The sequence below is a fragment of the Thermobia domestica genome, chromosome 3 (assembly GCF_964235325.1).
Source record: "Thermobia domestica chromosome 3, izTheDome1.hap1.1, whole genome shotgun sequence".
Taxonomy (NCBI): Eukaryota; Metazoa; Arthropoda; class Insecta; order Zygentoma; family Lepismatidae; genus Thermobia; species Thermobia domestica.
Genome location: NC_137456.1, coordinates 328,460,362 through 328,481,714, shown reverse-complemented (window position 1 = coordinate 328,481,714; position 21,353 = coordinate 328,460,362). Strand labels below are relative to the sequence as shown.

Here is a 21,353-nt window from a genome sequence, read left to right as displayed (position 1 = left end):
AGATTACAAATTGTTCAGTCGATGCGAATAAACTGTTTTAGAGTGTGCGTAGACCCCACTTAGTAGACAGAGAGTAAATGGGGAGTCCACTTTTAGACGCGACAGAAGACGATGGTGAATCGAGTAGTCTTCAAACACGCTTTGTAAAAATTATCTTATCCTTGGGGAGTGCGTCTAGAGATGTAGATTTTAGAATCTGTGCTCGGCATTATTTTCTCGTCCAGAGAGATTTTGTTAAAATCTCGGCAGTCATCGTCAACGCACAGAGATACATCAATATTAATAATGAATTATCTAGGCCTGATCGTGTTAGATGACGCAATCATCCAGAAAGTTATCAAAGAGAAAGAGGTAGACATTTATGTAAGGGGAGCTGTGGCAAGACGTTGTCATTGAATTTGTTCGGAAATTGTGGGAGGAAAGAAAAATGCGAGGACTTCCAGTAAAAGAGAAAATTTATTGGGAGCAAATGATGCACTAGAAAAGGATTCACATAGCAAAACTGAAGGAAATTTGGAGACACAATGGTTCACTGGTAGAGTGCTTACCTCTGGTGTGTTTAATTCTGGCCAAGTAAAACTTGTGGGGCAGCATGATATCAGTGTTTTTTTTTAAGGGTACTCCCGTTTCTTCCCACTTTCTCATTCTACCCATTCATCGAGCATCAGTCACTTCCCTTAATCATCGTCTCCTAAAGGACATAATTGTGGGACGTTAAACTAAAAGATTTCATTTCGTTTCATATTTCTCTCTGGATACGACCTTATTGCTAAGCAATTCGAGACAAAGAAGTATAGTGTATTAGTATACTTCTAAATCTAATATATATATATATATATATATATATATATATATATATATATATATATATATATATATATATATATATATACGGGGGCGCACTCAGAAATTTTTGTTGTGAGGGGTCCAATACTACAAACAACTACATCTATACACAGAAAAAAATCCTTTCTCCGGACAGAGGTATATTGTACAAATATACGGAATCGTCTTGCTTACTGCAGAAATCAGTACGGAGCATACGTTACATACTACATAGATACTATGCAATATAGATATTGTCCTTAGATGTGACATCATGCTGTTGCAGGATGCCTGATATCTAACAGTCTTCCTTCTATTACATACATATATGTATGTTACCTTCGTCAGCTATACTGTATGTTGTATACATCCGTTTGTATGTGAGGTCCTGACCGCCTACATTGTTTCATACAGAAAGTACGTATAGATGGAACACTTATACAGAAAGTACCGTAATATAAAACATGCATGTTCAGTTATACGTTTTCTGCACGTTAAGTCCAAAAACTACAGGTTTTACAAATGTAACATACAATTTTCCGTACATTTTTTCTCAGTGTGGGACAAAAAAAAAAAAAAAGTTCAGATGCAAAAAGAGGTTAGGGCTTCTGCTGAGACTGGTATGCAAGTCCAGATATAAATAAAAAAACTGCAGCCTTTGAAAGCATATGCGCTTGCTTCTTTCTAATAATAATTCAAAATAAATGGAACATATGGGCACAAGCTCGAACCTTCTCTGCACACAAAAATGCCATGATATTGCACAGTTGGAAAGTGCCTTACATCCCATACTTACGATATCTGTGTATTTCACTATCTCTTTTTTTTTCATTGTACTGTTATGCACATTCTTCCCATGATTCTGTACTCTTGTTGGTGAATGATTACATCGCTCAAGCCCATATTCCCATCATTTCACGGACATTAAACTCCCTTCCCAAGCACATTAATCTGGGTTCCCCACTTCTTCATAGCCTAGAGTTCCAATAAGCAAGAAGAGAAGCTCATCTTTCTGTTTACATTTACCTCTGTGTTGTCCCATTCATCTTATCTCATCCTATACTTTGCCTCCATTAATAATAATAATAATAATAATAATAATAATAATAATAATAATAATAATAATAATAATAATAATAATAATAATAATAATTACACTGCATTTACTTCTCTTAGTTATTCATTACAAATTTTCCTTCTCTCACGCTCTATGTTTCTCACTAACACAATCCCTCTAGTTATTTCGTATCATATTTCCTGTTTCGTCCGACTCTGATTATGATTTCATAATTAACCTTTATACGATCCATGGTATGTTTTCAACCCAAAATGCAGTGTTGTCTTTAACAACTTATTTAGGTTTTATAACAGATATTTAAGCCGGATTGTTTTATTGGTTAAGGCAGATATAGACCAAAGAACACTCCAGATGAGTTTTGAAATCAGATGGTCAACTTGTTGGCTTCACATGTGGGCGGGGGACGTGATATCACATTATTTTCTTGAATCTAAAATGTTTACATCACCTCGTCTATATATATATATATATATATATATATATATATATATATATAGGGTGTTTCAAAACAACACGAGCAACATTTGGGAGGTGATTCCTGACGCCAAGATAAGAAGAAAAGTATAGACCAACCTGGGTGCACAAATACTTCCTTTCGCAGTTATAGGATATGGAAAACACGAAGAAATGAACTTTAAAGGTCCTTAGGTCAGAAACTATAGAACCTACCGTAGTCGGGTTAAGACTTCACTTAGGAACTAGTATGTGCCCTATCCAAATATGCATGTTTCAGAATCCTGCGGTACTTCCGCAACAATTTTTATCGAGGTAGATGTTGAGTACTTCAAATTATATGCCCGTATCCAAACCCTCTCTATAAAAATTTTTATCGAGGTAGATGTTGAGTACTTCAAATTATATGCCAGTATCCAAACCCCCTCTATAAAAATTGTTGCGTGAGTACCTTAGGATTCCGAAACATGGATTTTTGGATAGGGCACATGTTAGTTCCTAGGTGAAGTCTTGATCCGACTGCTATAGGTCCCATAGTTTTGGAGCTATGGATCTCTAAAGTTCATTTTTTCATGTTTTCGGCAGCCTATAACTCTTATAAGAGGCATTTTTGCACCAAAGTTGGTCTATACTTGGCGTCAGGAATAGCCTCCCAAACGTTTGTCGATGTTGTTTTGAAACACCACATATATATATATATATATATATATATATATATATATATATATATATATATATATATATATGCAGAGATTTTCAAAAAATTCTTGTCCTTACTTTATAAGATATCAGATTGAAGTTTTGCACACACATTGTGTATGTAACTACGTATTTTTCCAGTGATTTTGAGTTCCCTACGTCAACCAATGCCCGAGCCAGAGGGGCGCACTTTTTTGAAAAAGTTATATCCGGAAAAATTCCTGGTTTTCCCGTTTTAGGTGTATGATACGGACAAGCAAGTGGTACCGTTGGAAAGGTTGCTCCATTGTGAAAGAAATGAGATGTGAACCATGATCCTACCATCTAGGAATGAAACAGTATCTGCTTGACTGAAAGTCTAAAATTTACCTCAAAAAGCCAGGATCGTATAAGGGTTAATGATTGCTGTATATCTATGTAATATTTGTGTCATTATTTCTAGTACATTTAATGCTAAAGAACGCGAAATTACATAAGGCAACTTGGTCCTACAAATACATAGGCCACCCACAACCGTACAATATTTCGTCTTATTACATAATTTTCCCTAACGAGAGCATAGCCTCTTGGCTAAGTAATAAAAAAAATTAGAGTAAAATATAATTTCAAAATATGCAAACCGCAATTTAAAAAATACGTTATATTACTGAGTATTATTTCATTGACCAAAGGCAAATAGGTTGAAGAAAAGGCCCACAATCATAGTCAACGTCTTGCGAATAAAATCAGAAAAATAAACACACTGCTGAACAAGGCTGCACTTATTTAATATAAAAACACATTTACACGTGACGTTTCGATCTTCTAGCCAAGATCCTCATCAGACGTTACGTGTAAATGTGTTTTTAATATTAAATAAGTGCAGTCTTGTTCAGCAGTGTGTTTATTTTTCTGATTTTAAGAAAAGGCCGAATTACAAATCGAGAAGAAGAAAAATGAAACTATTTACATCTTAAAAAATAGCTTTTCTGTAAAAGATGTGGCAAAAAAAAATGTGTACTTTTACTGGAATGGCGAAATAATCTAAAAACGATGGGGGAAAATGCAGTGCAACAATAAGAATATGCACTGAAAATGCACGTCAAAACAATTATACAACTTGATCCATTTCAAAAAGGATGAATATATTTTAATAAACGATGAAATCTAGGTAAAACTATATTATAAGTCATTGCAAGGTACCAATATTACAGTATTTCTGATGGTACGCAAATGAACCAAGTATTCAATTCGATTCCTACGGAAAAATTTGGGAAAATTATGATGTGGCAAGCAACATGCGAATTTGGGATGAAATCACACGCTCAGTTTTTATGACTACGTCAGTGATAGCCAGCTTATGCATGGAGTACCTCACATAACTGCCTTCTGGTAAAAAAAAAAAATCAGTTTAACGTCCCACGATTATGTCCTTTAGGCTAAGGGAGACAATAATTAAAGTGAATGGGATGGAAAAATTGGTGGAGTGAGAATGTGGGAGGAAACGGGAGTAACCTAAGAAAACTCACGGACATGATGTTGTCCACCACAAACTTATTTGAGCGGAGATCGATCCAGGAACCTCACACACCAGAAATAAGTACTCTAGTACTGAGCCCCCTGTCTCCCGACTTCTAGCAATGATTAAAAAAAAAAAACACGTTTTAATGGATCCACTAGAAGGACTAACGAAGACATTTTTGTTGAGAAAGGGATGAATCGTCGAAATTGGCCGGAACTTCGTCCGATTGGACATATTTGACCTTCAATGAAAGACAAACTTGGCAAAAATATCTGTGCGACAATTCCAAGCTGATATTTGTTGTGGCAGTGTGTTCTGATACTTGTTGACAGACAGCCGGACGGACAAAACCGTAGTCTTCTTAAACCTATGCATAGCATAGTTTGAAAATCTAAGAATTAAAATAGGGAAAGAATTACCGGTACTGTTTTTGTTGAAATTTAACCTAAAAATGAATAATACAAAATAAATTTTGAATATGTCATGCAAAATGTTTCGAAAATACATTTTTATTGGAAGATCCTTCCATGATGTTAGCATACATTCACAATATCAATTTAACAAAAAAGATGAGAAAAAGAAAAAGAGCAAATTTTATTTGCTTTCCTGGTCCATTAACTGAGAGTGTAATATCACGTGATGACTAAAAATAGCATGTAAATTACCTTGAATCACGGGTTACGGCTTGATATATTTTCTTTCCTCCTTCCGGAAGTTGATGTCTGGAGCAGATCAATTTATTGGCTCAAACGCAGAGAGGTAAGAACAGGTCAGAGAGTAATCATCGCGCCATCTTTTTGTCCAAATGGGGAAACAGAAGGTAGTGGTTTTACGGAAAATTAGTTTCATAGCTTTCAGTCCTTCACCCTTTCTGTAGTCTAGCATTTCTTCTTTTTTTGGAATTTAACAGGTTGCCAGGACATTAAAAAATGTAAGAGTAAAGAAATATATTTTTCTTTTTTCTTCTTTCTGTCCATAATGAAAAACCACGCGTGTAGTTTAAGAATACGGGGCTAGGTTTTTTCTTTTTAAATTAGCTAACCAAGGAAGTCATGCTTAAGGAACTTACTTAAGTAGGCGCCAAACATGTAGTTAAGTATAAATATAGAAACAGCGTTAAGAAATTTGATAAATGAAAAAAACAAGTTCAAGTCAGGAAGTAATATCTAACTAACAGACAACATCGGTTTTATTTATTCTAGAGTGTAACGATGATACCTAATGTTCTCAAGTGAATACTGATACGAAAATGAATGTATTTGGTTAGGATTTTATCGCATTTCAAGTTTGTAATGTTTGCCTTGTGTGTTTTCAAACATAGTCACGATTGAAAGATACTGAAAAATCCTGTTATCTACTAGCGATTCGCGAGCTTTCTACCCTTTCAATATTAAGTAACCAACTGTAAAATAGTCTTGGAAAAAATTGAGAAAAAGTTTTATATTTTTTAGAAATAAGTATTGGAAACCCTTACATATACACAAGGAACGTAATTCATTTCTCCCTCTTTTTTAGTTTGGTTATCCCCTATCATAAATATTCATCTCACCTAGAGAATGCTTTTTTTCTCTTTCGTGACTTTGACGCTAGAGGGAAACACTAGCAGGCGTTGAGAAGAGGGAACGCACTTAATTCTTATCTCTGCCAATGATAAGAACAAACAACGCTATTAATATCTCTTAAAGAAATTTATAGCCCCAAATGTGAAGCTACGCTTTCGAAATTAAGTAGCAACGCAGTGCAGGAGTGAAATTATTAAATACAGTGCATAACACATATAGGTAAAGGAGATTTCATAGATTTATTACCATATCATAGCTCCATCCATCCTAAAAATGCATTTGTACATTAAATAAAGAAATAAAAACTTAATAACAATTTATTTACTGTGTTTGCTCATTCTTTTATTGAAGTAGCAAATTATATAAATCATAATTTATCAGCAAAATAGATATAAAAATCAACGTGACTGTGGGAAATTTAGGACAGTACTATGTTAAGAAATTCATCTAAAACAGTTCACCTGTTTTCGTGTTATGACGTAACAGATAACGCCTTTTTCATGTTTAGAACTACTAACGTCAATTACCCGCTTGGCTGGGTCAAAATAAGGATAATTAGTAATGGGTTCCATTAGTCAGTCACTTTCTATTATTACTAAAGCACTCTGTGGTAGACGAAGCGTTTTAAAAATTAAAAATTAAATATTGCTATTGTAGGCTGAATTTGGATGTAAATGGCATCGCAAGTGTTACTGTTCATCCCCAGCGACCCTGAAAACTATGGATTCGACGCCAATATCAAACATTTTCGATCATTTTAAAATACTTTCCCCTCCTCTAACTTCTACCGTCAAAGTGAAATGATAAAAACTATTTCAGGCCCGAACTTCCTCATCTCTGTTGAAAATTTGATTGTGATCGGTCAAGTAGTTCACGAGTTATTAAGCCACAAAGATAGTCACTTTCATTTTTATGTAAGATGGATTTGCATAGTAGAAGATTGTTGTGGTGGTAGTCATGGGCGCCCGAAGGGGCGCAGGGGCGAGTCTCCTGACTCTAGAACATCGCAAACCACGTTTATTAAAGACCAGAAATACCAGACTTAATAAAGGAACCATGGAGATGGCCCTCTAGAAAACTTTCTTCAGGCGCTCCTGGTGGTGGTTGCTCACTGTTATGAAGTTATTTTGTACATAACATAACGACGTAACGTTATATGAAAATTAAGAAGTTCATATCAAGTCGCATTACTGCATTATTTATAGAATTGATGGGATCGATTATCGAATACTTGCATAGTATGCGTAAAATTACCAAAATTTGTTATGTATTGTTTAAGTATATTCAATTTATCTTAAAACTTTTTTATCATTGTCTGAATTCATATTTTCCATATTCTTATTGTTTGTACCTATTACTGCAGTGTCGTGCCGTGGAAAATGAGCGCCCGGGGCTTGAGTGTATGACGGCGCCCCGTACTTATGAGTGTGGTCGACAGATCAGCCGCGATGCGTAATAAAACTTTGAAAAAGAAATTCTGCTTTTCCTTAATTTTGAGCACTTTTTTATTAATTTTTTTTCCTTCCATTTTATATACTATGTGCACATCCATTTTCCTAACATGAGTAACATTATAGGACCACTTCCTAAAGCAGGAAGAGGATTTAAGTACATATTAGTAATATTCCAAGTAATTTTTTCTCTCTTTTTTTTAAATTTCCTTCTTTTCTTTTCTTTTTCCTTTCGAATTTTGCCACCACCTTACTTCGGCGCCCGAGGCCATCGCCCCCTTCGCCCCCCTCTGGCACGGCACTGATTAGAAACTAAAACTTTAGAAACTGTTACTCTTCAGTGAACCAAATAACTCCATTATCAGATTTAAAACAAAATGGGAAGTATTTCCTTCAAGACCAGAATGCCCTGTTGTGGTACACATTCTGTTGTATGAATCGAACCAGATATACGTACGTATATCTAGTCTTAAAATCACTTTCACCAGTGGGTGTGATGTGAAAAGATAAATAAACTAAATAAATAAATACAAAATCCATTCCATTAATTATTTAAAAAATCCATTCCATTAATTATTTTTTTGAAGTAATTGATATTCGTAGAAAATCTTAGATCCGTCAAATTTAGGGAGATCTAAAAATGTGTTAATTTCAACACTACATGTTCATCCTTCTAGGGACGACGTATTACACTTTAAATAATTAAATGATAAAATGTACGGTGTGCCTAGCAGCTTTTCATATGACCCGATTCTGCTTTTTCTTTTTTCTTAAAATAATACTACATTTATTTTATGTTTATGGATTAGTTTCTAAGATATCGCCCTTTAAATGTTTTAAGGATGAAAATAATTAACTCAAAAATTATCACCATATTTATTTAAAACTACAAGAAGTTGTCTGGCGAAGAGAACCATTGTGCCTAATTAGCTTTAAATTAGTATGCTAAAAAACAGAGTGGAAACTCGTGATTTGTGCAAGCTCCAGCTTGTTCCCATTTGGTACCTTTAAGCCATGGCGCTACCCTCTCTTTTCGTAGTTTCGGGGTCTGCGGAGCAACATCTCACCCCTTGTTTAGCTCTTTCCAAAAACTTGTTTTTTGGGGGGGGCTCGGTAGCTCAGTGGTAGAGCGCTTACCTCTGGTGCGTGGGGTCCCTGATTCGATCGCCGGCCAAGTAAGTTTGTGGTGGACAACATCGTGTCCGTGGGTTTTGTCGGGGTACTCCCGTTTCCTCCTACTTTATCATTCCACCAATAATCGTGGGACGTTAAACTGAAATATTTCACTTCATTCTAAAACTTCTTTCAGTAGATGCCTTTAGTAGCAGTCGGAATTAGAAAGCAAAACATGTTAGTCTGTCCTGAAATGTTATACAATCTTGCTTAACAGATTCGTAACGCTGGTTGCAGAAAGACAAGGGTCACAATGAGAATCCTTATAATAAATCGCAAACATGTTAGTGTATCACGTTAATTTCTAATAGTAAACAGTCACGGTGATAGATGTTGTTACATGCGCTATCACTCCCATGTATGAAGCTAATAGATGTTAGCACATGCGTTATCACTTGCCTACAAATCGTAATACGTATCGCTACGTGCGTTATCACTTGCTTGCCTCTTGCTAATAGATATTGCTACGTACACTATCACTTGCTTGTCTGTCGCTAGTAGATGTCGCTATGTGCGTTATCACTTGCCTACCCGACGCTAATAGATGTAGCTACATGCGCTATCACTTGCCTACCTGACGCTAATAGGTGTCTCTACTCGTGGAATTGTTATATAAAACGAAGTCGTTAAATAATTGCATAACAAATATGACATGCAGTTTGGAGTATTCCATGCCCTATGGTCTGGTCAGAATTCGTCGTCTTCCAGGCGTACAGCTGCTTAGAATGAACACAGTATGGTAGTATGGTCATTCGTGGGCCTAGTAAGGCATGCGGAGAGCATCATGACGGCTTCTAGCTATCGACAGATCATTGATAATCGCGTACACCCGTTCATGTCGGTCATATTTCCAGCTGGGAATGGCACTTTCAGCAGGACAATGCATATTGTCACAAGGACAACGTTGTGCTGCAGTGGTTCGAGGAGCACAGTGATAAACTTCAATTGTTGCAATGCTCTCCAAACGCACCCCAATCTTAACTCAATTGAACATCTTTGAGATGTCAATGTATGACAGATTCAAGCTCATCGACCTTCTCCGCGTAATTTACAGGAATTATGTGACTTGTGTGTGTAGATGTGCTGAGCCTGCCTCCAACTACTCACCAAGCCTTCATTGCTTTCATGCCAACCACCATCGCTACTGTCCTGTCAAATATTAGGAAATGGTCATAATGTTTTGGCTGGTCAGTTTAGCCAATCTGCACAGCAAGAAATTGTATATATACTTTGTTGTAAGGGTCCGTTGATCTCTAAAAGATCGTTTCTGCAGCTAAAATCCTATCTGCTATGGCTATTAATATAAATGTAAGATTTATTAATTTTCTGTTACCCCATCAGTAGACCAGCAGGTAAGTTGAAAATTCAGATATGCTGAAAAATTAGTAGGATTGGCAACACTGGTCTCTTATCGTTTGTACTCTAACACCTGTCGACACAGGACATTAGTGTTCTGTAAGATTTTCTATACTTAACGCATAACATAAACGCTATTTCTTGGCTTGTATAACCTCTTTACTTCTTTTAATGCATCTTTGGTATACACAAGAAAGAATTAAGAGTTCAGAATTCGTTTACAACTGAAAATGCATCACACATAATATAAAACGGATATTGAGGTCAAACATTCTCTACTAAGGTTGAACACTGCACCCAGAAGACCCATTTTAGGACACACAGTAACTCGGAACATATTCATTTCTTTTCTTCTTCCTTCCAGTACTGGGACATTCATAATGGCTTTGCTCTGAGCGTCACCAGTCACGTGATACTTCTAAAAAGAAGACGAAGAAGAAACAAAAGAGAATACTGCTGCTGGAGAGAGTCTGGGGTTCACGACGAGGCGAGGTGAGCCATAAACCCACTTTCGTCTGGATGAAATCACAGCAAAGTGCTTTAAATGAAAAATTCCTGACTACGTTCAGTGGAAATTTCTGAAATGTTTCCCGCGACAGAATAATATGTTGCAAAAATGGAAATTTAATGCAAGATGAAAATTAAATCATAATTTCGCGTGGTTGAAGAAAAATAGACACACACTAACAGAAGCCTCTACGTCAAAATTAGAAGGGTTTTACCCAAATTATTCAATATACTTTTTATTACGATCTTCCACTGGAGTCACGCAAAATTTACTTTGACTAGAGACCTTTCCAGGTTCTACAAGATGAGTATAAAGTCCTTATACCTCTCTGGATGACTTGCTAGTATATACAGGGTGTCCATGAAATTTCGTTGTTACCCTCTAATTCCGATTCATTAGATGTTGACAAACAACATCGAGACCAGTATTCCATTATTTTAAGATGATATTTCGAGATAGACGGATTTCACCAGAAGTGCGAACGAACGGCATCTCAAATATTTTAAGTAGTAAAAGAGGTCTGGGAATATATCATTTGAATGGACTTTACGAAAGCAGTAATATTGTGCGAGTTTCGGGTCGTTCGTTGGGACTTACCAACAATAAATAAAATGTCAGGTGCACAAAAGGGTCATTTCCACTCCTATAATTCCAAAATGGTTGAAAACGTATAAAACTATGAAGCAGTGTAGAAATTTGATTATATATATATATATATATATATATATATATATATATATATATATATATATATATATATATATATATATATGGAGTGGACAATGTATCTGGAACATCCGTGATAACAGAGAAACCAAATGATGGAGAAAAGCGTAACTTTGCATGAATCAACTGTAATGAGGGGGACATCGTTTTACGTATTAAGCACCACCACCTAGTGAACAGTGTTGTCGTCCCAGTATAAAATAATATTTTTTCAAATGGCACTACGTCAGATTATTACGTATTTCAAATCACCATGTTAAACGAAAACTTAAAATACCACATTTATTATTCAGTGTTGCAAACTAAGGATGTTATAATATCACAAAGATCCAAAGTTTGGAAGCCTCTATCACACATACAGCACAACGGACATGGACAAAACAATGCACATCGAAAGTACCTTAGCGTTGGATACTATGGTGATGGTATGAATTGTTTTGAATGAATAGCAATGAAGTTACAAGGGCTTGTAAATGTGATTTTTTTCGAAAGGCTTTATTTCGATAAGTGCTTAGATAAGTATCATATCTAGTTACTTATGTGGTTTTCGAAGGATGTGTAAATTATTTTGCCGTTTACAGCACTTCGATATCTCAAACCGTTCCGGAGATATAATAACATTGCTGAAATTTGCAACACTGCTTAAATCATGTAAGGACTTGTTATAATTGCACCTACTAAAAGTTATTCCTGCAATGCTATAAAAGAGAAGGAATACAACAATCAGTTTACATATTGTCCAGAAATATACCATCTTCACCAGTGTTGCGAACTTTATCAATGCTTATCATATCTTCGGAATAGTTTGAGATATCGAAGTTTTGTAAACGGTAAAATGATTCGTTTTCCAATTGCAAACCACATAAGTAATTAGATATGATACTTACCTAAGCAAGTTTTCGAAATAAAGCCTTTCAAAAAAAATTAAAATTTTCAAGTAACTTCATTGTTGCTCATTCAAAACAAGTCATATCATGACCATAGTATCCAACGCTAAGGTACTTCCGATGTCCATTGTCTTGTCCATATCCGTTGAACTGTATGTATGATAGAGGCTTCTAAATTTTGGATGTTTGTGATACTATAACATCCTAAGTTTGCAACACTGCATAATAAATGTGGTACTTTAAGTTTTCGTTTAACATGTTGATTTGAAATATGTAATAATCTAACGTAGGATTTGAAAAAAAATAAGACTTTATACTGGGATGGCAACACTGTCCACTAGGTGGCAGTGTTCAATACGTAAAACGATGTTGCCCTCCTTAAAGTTGATTCGTGCAAAGTTTCGCTTTTCTCCCTCTTTTAGTTTTTCTGTTATCAATGATGTTCCAGATAAATTGTCCACCCTATATATATATATTTTCAAAAATTACTGTTTGGAAACAGCCAAATAGGAGGAAACAAAACAACCGTGGAAGTAGATGAAACTTTTCTCGCATGTAGGGAATATAACAGAGGCCGCAAATTAAAAAGGAAAACAGTTATCGTCTACGGTATGTATTGTAAGGAAACCAAATGCAACTCTATTTGAAAGTGACCAATAAACCAAAACGGTATTATAGCCATTATGATATATATATAATATATGATGATATATATATAACGAACTCGGAGATGATTGATTTGCTCCTCGTTATATTATATATATATATATATATATATATATATATATATATATATATATATATATATATATATATATATATATATATATATATATATATATAACGAGGAGCAAATCAATCATCTCCGAGTTCGTGTGTAAACAATACGTCATAATAAAATATTAAAATATAAATCATCTCCCCTTATTTTCGCTTATTTCAATACTGAAGGAGAATAATAGAACGTACTTTTTTTAAAGGCAGCATTTTTTAAGAATCCAACACACAGTAAGAATAACTTGAGATGTAGGAAAAGTCTTACTGACACTTTTGAAAATGTGACAAGTATTTGTTAAATGTTGCTGAATTGGGTAGAAATGTACCAACCTTTTCACAAAAGGGGCTGAAAATGCCAGTGTGGTACCAACGGGCCGATGAATGACAAAAAGGGCTGAATTTGGTACAATTGTACCAAGTGTGGCAACACTGCTACTAAGCCACCGTTCCTGCTTCTCAATCGATTCTGTTAAAATCAGTCGATGACCAAGCCATTAACATAAAATAATTAAGAGTTTAATTTGAAGAGGATACAAAAATAAATAATAATGAAAAATTAACTAGCTTCTTTTATCGTACTAGCTCGTATTTATTTAGTAGCTTACCAAAAAGTTAGCATATATCGCAAGTATTATTAAATTCTTAAATCCTTAACTACGAAATTTTTTTTATTTTTGTTCATAATAATTCATATTATAATGTACCGCGTGCTTATGTATACAAACAACGTCCTACTGCTTGCCTTGGAACATTCAGAGTAACCTATTCCCTAAGCCTCTAATCTACTTCGAACTTCTTGGCTTTTCCTTTCTCCTGGCTTAGCCTGCTTCGGGGCTCTGTTGGGATTCCTACTACATTTTCTTAGCTTGCTTCGGAGTTCTGTGACTTCTAACCCCCTCATTGCTTGCTTCGGAGCATTGGGGTTTCCTACTCCACTCTGTTTAGCCTGCTTCGGGGTTCTGTAAAAATCCTGTCCGCGACCTTACTTTGAAGGACTACCTAATTTTTACCTAATAAATTAAAGGAAGAGCACCTTTTGTAATATTTTTTTGTAAATACTCTTATTATAAAATAAACCGGTGCTGGGAGTCAATTCCAAACCTTTATTTTATTAATCTAGTTCTACCTTTCAAGGAGTTTTGCAATATACGACCGTTTTAAAGAAAACACAATCCTTCATCGAAAACCTACAAGAAAGCTGTGTTTCCTTTGAACGATATAAGTCATTCTTTCTACCACAACTACGAAATCTTTCTTCTTTCTTCCTACGTCCATCTTCAATGTGTGGACTGTGGTTTACACAAAACCAGCGCAAAGCTGAAAGGCAAAACCCTACCGTTTACCCTTTCCTTGTCCACTCTTCTCTCACCCACCTCCTTGTTTCCGCACGCTGGCCGCAAAGAGTTATTTCTAGACGAAAAGCGTTCTTTCCTTCATGTTAAAAGCGTGAAAAGTGTGATTAAGCTTGTGCGTAAATGTAGGCGTTTAAAGAGCCATTGTCTCTGAGGCAGATTAACGCGAGAAAGATCCAAGCTAAAGTCACTATGCTGAAAACACCAATCTTGAATCAGTGTTGCAAATTCCGTACTACAATAACTAAAGGTAGTTCGGTCGCTCTTCCCTATTATAGAAGAATAAATATCGCTAAGTACTTTTATTAATTATTTTTTTTTGTATTAATTGCGAAGGCACGTGACTTAGTTGGCACATTATAGAGCCTCTTCTGAGTTACACAACATAAAAGGTATCGCACTTGTTTCAATCCATAATAACAGGCTGGCAACACTGGAAATGATAGATTTACTACTTTTGGTTTTAATATTGACTCCTCGTAATTTGAATGTTTGCTGTAAATTCAAAATGAGAAAGGAATTTCACTTAATTTAACACAATATAAAATACCGATTCCGCTGCAATATCTATCTAATCTGTGCACTGTATACACACACTACAGTAGCGTCATTTCAGATTTGGTTTGGTGGGGGCAAGACCCCTTGATATAAGTAAAATTTCGCGTTTTTCACTGACATACTACTATTCTATTAATAAAATCTATATAAATCTCAAACTCAAGGAGGGCAAATGCCCCTCCCTGCCCCCCCCCTAAATGACGCCCCTGACACACTAGTCTACTTCTTGCCGAAATATCGTTTTCATTAGGTGGACGTTTCTTTGACATTATTTCTAACTAGATGTAGAAAATGTTGATGAAACGTAAGATCCTTATCGAAAATGAAATTAAATCTTTCAGTGTAACATCCAATGTAGGCTAAACAAGACGTTGGTTATGGCAAGTAAATGATAATGAAAGAATTGGTGGAATGAAAAAGTGGGAGGAAACGGGAGTACCTCGAGAAAACCCATGGACAACGATGTTGTCCACCACAAGCTTACGTGGCCGGGACTCTACACAACAAAAGGAAGCGCTCTACCAATGAGGCACTGTGCCCTCATCATATCCTTTTCGAATTCCTCTTCAAATCCACTCTCCTTTGTCATGATTTCTTTTTCCCTCATACGTAAAGCATCCATGGAAGTACAAGGCAGGAAGTATGGAAGAAACACAAGAACAATCATGGAGGATTTGCAATGGGATTGAATTAACAACCCATGACATTAGAAGTAAACTAAGATGATGTACGTTCTACACATAAGACACAGTCCGCCTTATCCAGAGTCGTTTTGACAAATGATTAACGTTATACTAAAGGCTTGACTATAAAAATACAAGGTGTTATTCATGTTGAATTTCTGGAAAAGGGTACGACCATTAATGCAGAAACCTACTGCCAAACCCTGGACAGGCTGAAAGCAGCCATACTGCAGAAACGGCGGGGGGCACTCCAAGACGGCGTGTTGTTACTGCATGATAACGCACGTCCACATACAGCCGAACGGACCCGTACACACCTCCGCGGGTTCAAGTGGGAAATTCTCGATCACCCGCCGTATAGCCCTGATTTAGCTCCGTCGGATTACCATTTGTTCGGCCCCCTGAAGCAACATCTCCGTGGGCAGCGTTTCCAGACACTGACAGAGGCACAACAGGCTACACGTACCTGGCTAGGAAATCTGGAACCACATATCTTTGAACAGGGCATGGATGATTTGGTGCCACGTTGGAATAAATGTTTAGACAACTACGGTTCCTTCTTCGAATAATAGTGTGATACCATACTTCAAACATAGTAAAGCTTCATCGACGTATCTCTGTACGCTTTTCTGTAAATCAACAATTCACTTTACTTTTTGATTCACTCTTGTATGTTAGTCGAACTCTTTAGTATGACATTAATTACGCGTCAAAACGACTCTGCATAAGGCGCAGTATTTTTTATACAACTGAACAACTGCGTTCTTTTACTGAGACACAGTTGTTTTCCACGTCTGGGACATTCTGGTTTTTCAAACTGAGACAACAGGTTCTACAGTAGAGATTCTCACGCTTCTGCAACTAAAATACTGCGTTCTAAAAGTAAGACACTGTCGTTTTCTATATAACACTGTATACTTTAGCTACAACGTTGTGGTTTTCTAAAACTGAAACACTGCGTTCCGCAGCTACGACATTGTGGTCTTCTACAACAGACATATCCCGTTCTAAAATCGAGACACTGTAGTATTTTATAACTGCGACACTGTGTGCTATAGCTGTAATATTGTAATTTTCTAAAACTGAGACACTCCACTGAGACACACAACACTTTAAGCTTCTACAATTGAGACATTGTTCTAAAACCGAGACGTTGTGGTTTTCTATAATTGAAACACTGTTTTCTGTAGTGAATACCTTGTTACTTTGTACAGCTGAGATATTATGATTTGCCATAATTGAAACACTGTGCACTACAATAATACAGTATACTTTCAAGAACTGAGGCATTGTGGTATTGTAAAACTGAAACACTTCATTCTACAACTGAGACACCAATGCTTTCCATAACTGAAACACTGCATTCTACAACTGAGACACCAATGCTTTCTATAACTGAAACACTGTGTTCTACAACTGACACTGGTGGTTTTTATACTCTGCAGTCTTTAATTGAGACAATGTGGTTTTCTTCAACTAAGACATTGTTTTTTCTACTGAAACATTGTGGTTTCCTACGATTAAACATCACGTTCTAAACTGAAACATAGAGATTATTCACTACTCGAATGCACAAAACAGTACGAGATATTGTATTTCTGCCTTAAATATTTTAAAATGGACCACTGCGTAACTAATTTTGCTTCAATTCGAATATTTCGAACTTTTTTTTTTTTAAATATATACGTTTTAAACAAAACATGTGCTAACCTGTATCATCCAAAGTGCGCGTCCTCTGCAATCCTGTGTAGTGGTTGCCAATGGCCGGGCAGTCATTGTATTCTCCAGATGCATAACACAACCACACCTACAATAAGCTCCTACTTCATTCTGGATATCTTCTCTATTTGCTGGAAACACTGTTGTTCCAGACCCTGGACAAGGCTCATGAGCACAGTTTTCTGAGTCCAACGGTGAACCCTACAAAAGAAATGTAAAGTACGGCATTGTTAAAACATGATATTAAGCACTTTCTCGTTGCATAGTACTTGAACATCGCATTTTTTTGCTGCATACATACAATAGTCTCTACACTGCACACAGAAAAGTTGTATGCGACATACGGAGAATCCGTATAACGTATACGTGTAGTATTTAAAGTAAAGTAGTGATGCTATCTGATGGATGAATGTAGCAAACATACATAGGCCTACATGGCGTATGTTAAATACTTCTTGTGGTTATGCTACGTACTAAAAGACAGTATGTATCTTCTTATTAATCCGTATATACGGTCATGACTATATGTTACTGTAGATGACGTCACATGAATAACGTCATTGAAGTTATTCGGAAAAAGAGGTATTATACATACGTTACACCTATAAATTCGCAGCATGATTATAACATACGGATCGCCGTTAAGTCAGGAAATTACAGGATTCACGCATGTAACATGCGTTTTCTGTATGTCACATGCGTTTTTTCTCTCATAGGAAACAATAAAATCTTACCCTTTAGAACCTTACTCTTTACACTAATATATAGCGCGTAAAGTGCACAAGGGAATCAAATCTATGTTTGGTCATTTCGGACATATTTGATATTTAGGATCTGTTAGCTGCTTTCAGACCTCGAAAGATTCATGTCCAGATATGTAAATAGACCTTATAATTTAAACACCGCCGTTAACGTTTCCATGTGCGCTAAGTGTAATATTTTTCTATTTCTTTTCAAGTTGGCTGTACTGCATTGTGAGCTCACGAGACGCTAGATGTTATTGTCGGCTTTGACTGTGGTAGGTTGCAGTGTTATCACATCAGTCCGCTTTGCGCTGTTCCAAAGTAAATATGGCCACGCTAGTCTGTGTGCACTAAAGAAGAACAGCGTTCTGCCGTCCGTTTCTTGTGGTCTGAAGGTGCACTCGAAGGTGGAAATTCATAGAGGACTTTTCGCACAATGCGGAGACAATGTATTGCCACAGTGAAGTATTTACCAGTGGATTGAACAGTTTAAAAGTGCTCGAACGAACGTGAAGGATAAGGAAAGAGCAGACCATCCAGCTACAGCAACAACCGAATAACAGACGAGTGAATGTTGATGAAGTGGCAACCCATATGCAGATTAGTCATTGTTGTGCATATGACATCATGCATAACAGGTTCAGCTTTTACAAAGTCTGTGTGAGATAGGTTCCGAAAAAAAAAATCGATGAAGAGCACAAGCGAAACCTTGCGAGAATCTGTCAGGCTATCGAAAGGGAAGCCTTTCTCAGACGAATTATCACTGGAGATAAAACATGGATTCATCACTTTGAATCGGAAAGCAAACGCCAGGCATAGAATGGAAGCACCTTGGATCTCCTGTCAACAAGAAATTCAAGAGTCAACTTTCAACAGGAAAAGTGATACACTGTTTTAAGACTCACAAGGCTAATCCTGGAACATTAATATGTTGGTAAGCAAGTTGAAGCCTGCAGTTCGTAATAAACTCAGAGGTCAATCGTCGAAAAGCTTTTTCCTATAGCATGACAATGCGCGTGCACATACCGCCACCCAAACAACTCAAATTCTTCAAACGCTGCATTTTGAGGTGTTGAAGTATCCTGCATACAGTCCCACCAGTCCTGCAATCTGTTTGGTCCACTAAAGGTGCTCTCAGAGGCCGTCGATTCAGCTCCGATCAACAGGTGAAGGAAGAGATGCATTCGTAGTTTGCTGCGCAACCAAAAACCTTTTTTGCAGAGCGTATCGGAAAGCTTGTGCAACGGTGGATCATGTGCATTGAAAAACAGGGTGACTGTGTTGAAAAACTATATGAATAAATACGTTATACCTTTGTGGTAATACATAAATAATAAAAATTGATTGCAGATACTTATTGACTTACACTGATATTTAAGCGCAACGTACGATCTTTATCTCTCTTTTTCTCAATCTTTTTATTTGGTAACTAATTTAGGTTCCCTTGCGCTCTGAATAACCAGTATCATATCCTAAATACAAATTGAATATTTAGAGTGTACTGTGAAAGGTGATACAATATATTTTCCGCGCTGACATCTTGTTAAATTTATTTTTATTTGTATATATTTGTACTCTAAGTTCAATATACATAGAAAAGAACACTATATACCTCATTAAAACCATTTGTTGTTTATTTTTTTATGTTGTTAATTGAAGTTAAAAGTGAATCTGAATTATTATTATTAGAATGGATTCAGAAAAATGGAATTGTATAGCATCAAATAACGAATCCTAATTTCTCTATAACATGTATTTGTCAATACTTTTATTTAATTAAAAGTGCTGAAATGGAAATGAAGATCCCATTGTGTTGTGAAATATAAAACAGTTCTCATTTCTAATATTCTGTTCTCTTGGACAACCGCTTTGTTCAATGCTCCCCCTTTTTTCATTGTATATTGCCAAGCGTGACGGAAATGAAATTTTTATCATATTATTAACACAGAGAACAAAAACCATACTTTTCAATAAAACCAAACACTGAATTCATTACCGTATATTAATAAAAAAAAAACAAGACAGTCAACTGTTTGTTGTTAGTTTTTGCTTTTATTTTTTGTTCTTCTGAAATATTTCATTAGTGTTTTATCTTTCATGAACAAACGAGTTACGCGTCAATAATATTTTATTTAGAAAAAATAAAGGGAATGAAATTGTAGGAGTGCAGATTTAGGCATGAAAATATATTAGACATCTATGACATACATACGCATGTGTACAGTGGCGGCGTTGAACGTTAAAAGTGGGGGGACATAAGACATGATCTGAATATTTGTATATCAATGTTATTTTCCTGGTTGTTTCTAACACTTTGTTTGATGAAAGGTCGTATAACAAAGAGGGTACTATATTTTTCAGTTAAAATATTGTAAATCGTATTTCATATTTTATTAAGTAAATTGACAAGAGCAACGCAAGTAGGTACTGGCGCTTTGTAACAACGAAAATGTAAGAACAAATTTGATTCCTTGCTCATGAACATCTTAAAATTCTGTCTGCAAAATTGTGTCATCAGATTATTACTTATAACCGCTTAACTTAAAATCACGAATTATCTCCGGATTTTTATTTTGCCTATAAATTATGATCAGGAAAATATTCGTGCAGCGCAAAGAAGTCTGACTGTAAATTAAAACAAAACAAATTCGTACGTTCCTTGCATTCGGCTAAGTACATAGGTGTCCCCTAGATGTTACCAACTTTCATTTCACCAGTTTTAGCTAGTAATTTGCAGTTCAGGCAATTAATTATTCACATAATGACCTTAGTAAAATAGTACTTGTACAGGGTATCAGAAATTAACTTTGATGCTTCTTTCTCTTCGAAATAATGGTATTTATTTTTGCATAATATTACAAATTTCTGCAATATAAATTGAATTAAATGTTTACTTATTTTGTCATGCTTACTAGTGAACATGGAAAGTAATTTTATGTTAGAGCCTTCTATACCTAAATAAATATTTATACACTGTTTTTCCTAAAAATATAGGAAGACTTTCTAATCAGTGTTGCCAACAACTTCTTAAGAAAATAGGCTAGATGACCTTCAGAAATAAGCTTTTTTAACGCAAAAAATTGCTAGATTTTGGACTGCTTACGTATAACACACATTGTAAATTTTAAATCTCTTCTTTTGTATGTAGGATTGTAAGTGAGTTATAGTGAAATTTGAAATGCTGAATTTTATTCGCTGAAGACTAAATAAGCAGCATACATGACTTTAAATTATAATAAAATCCACCAACAACTCATTTGATTTGTGAAAGTCAACAGCCAAACTTATCAGTTACATTGAAA

At 35.7% G+C, this 21,353-nt stretch overlaps 1 protein-coding gene across 1 annotated transcript in view; it reads right to left on the bottom strand.

Moving 5' to 3' along the window:
* Positions 1-21,353, bottom strand: part of gogo (thrombospondin-1 like protein golden goal) — a 1,102,148-nt gene that overhangs the window by 30,934 nt on the left and 1,049,861 nt on the right. Inside the window, exon 6 of the mRNA XM_081752697.1 lies at positions 17,300-17,509. Within this exon, the coding sequence (XP_081608823.1) occupies positions 17,300-17,509 (210 nt within the window). The remainder of the gene's footprint in view (positions 1-17,299; positions 17,510-21,353) is intronic.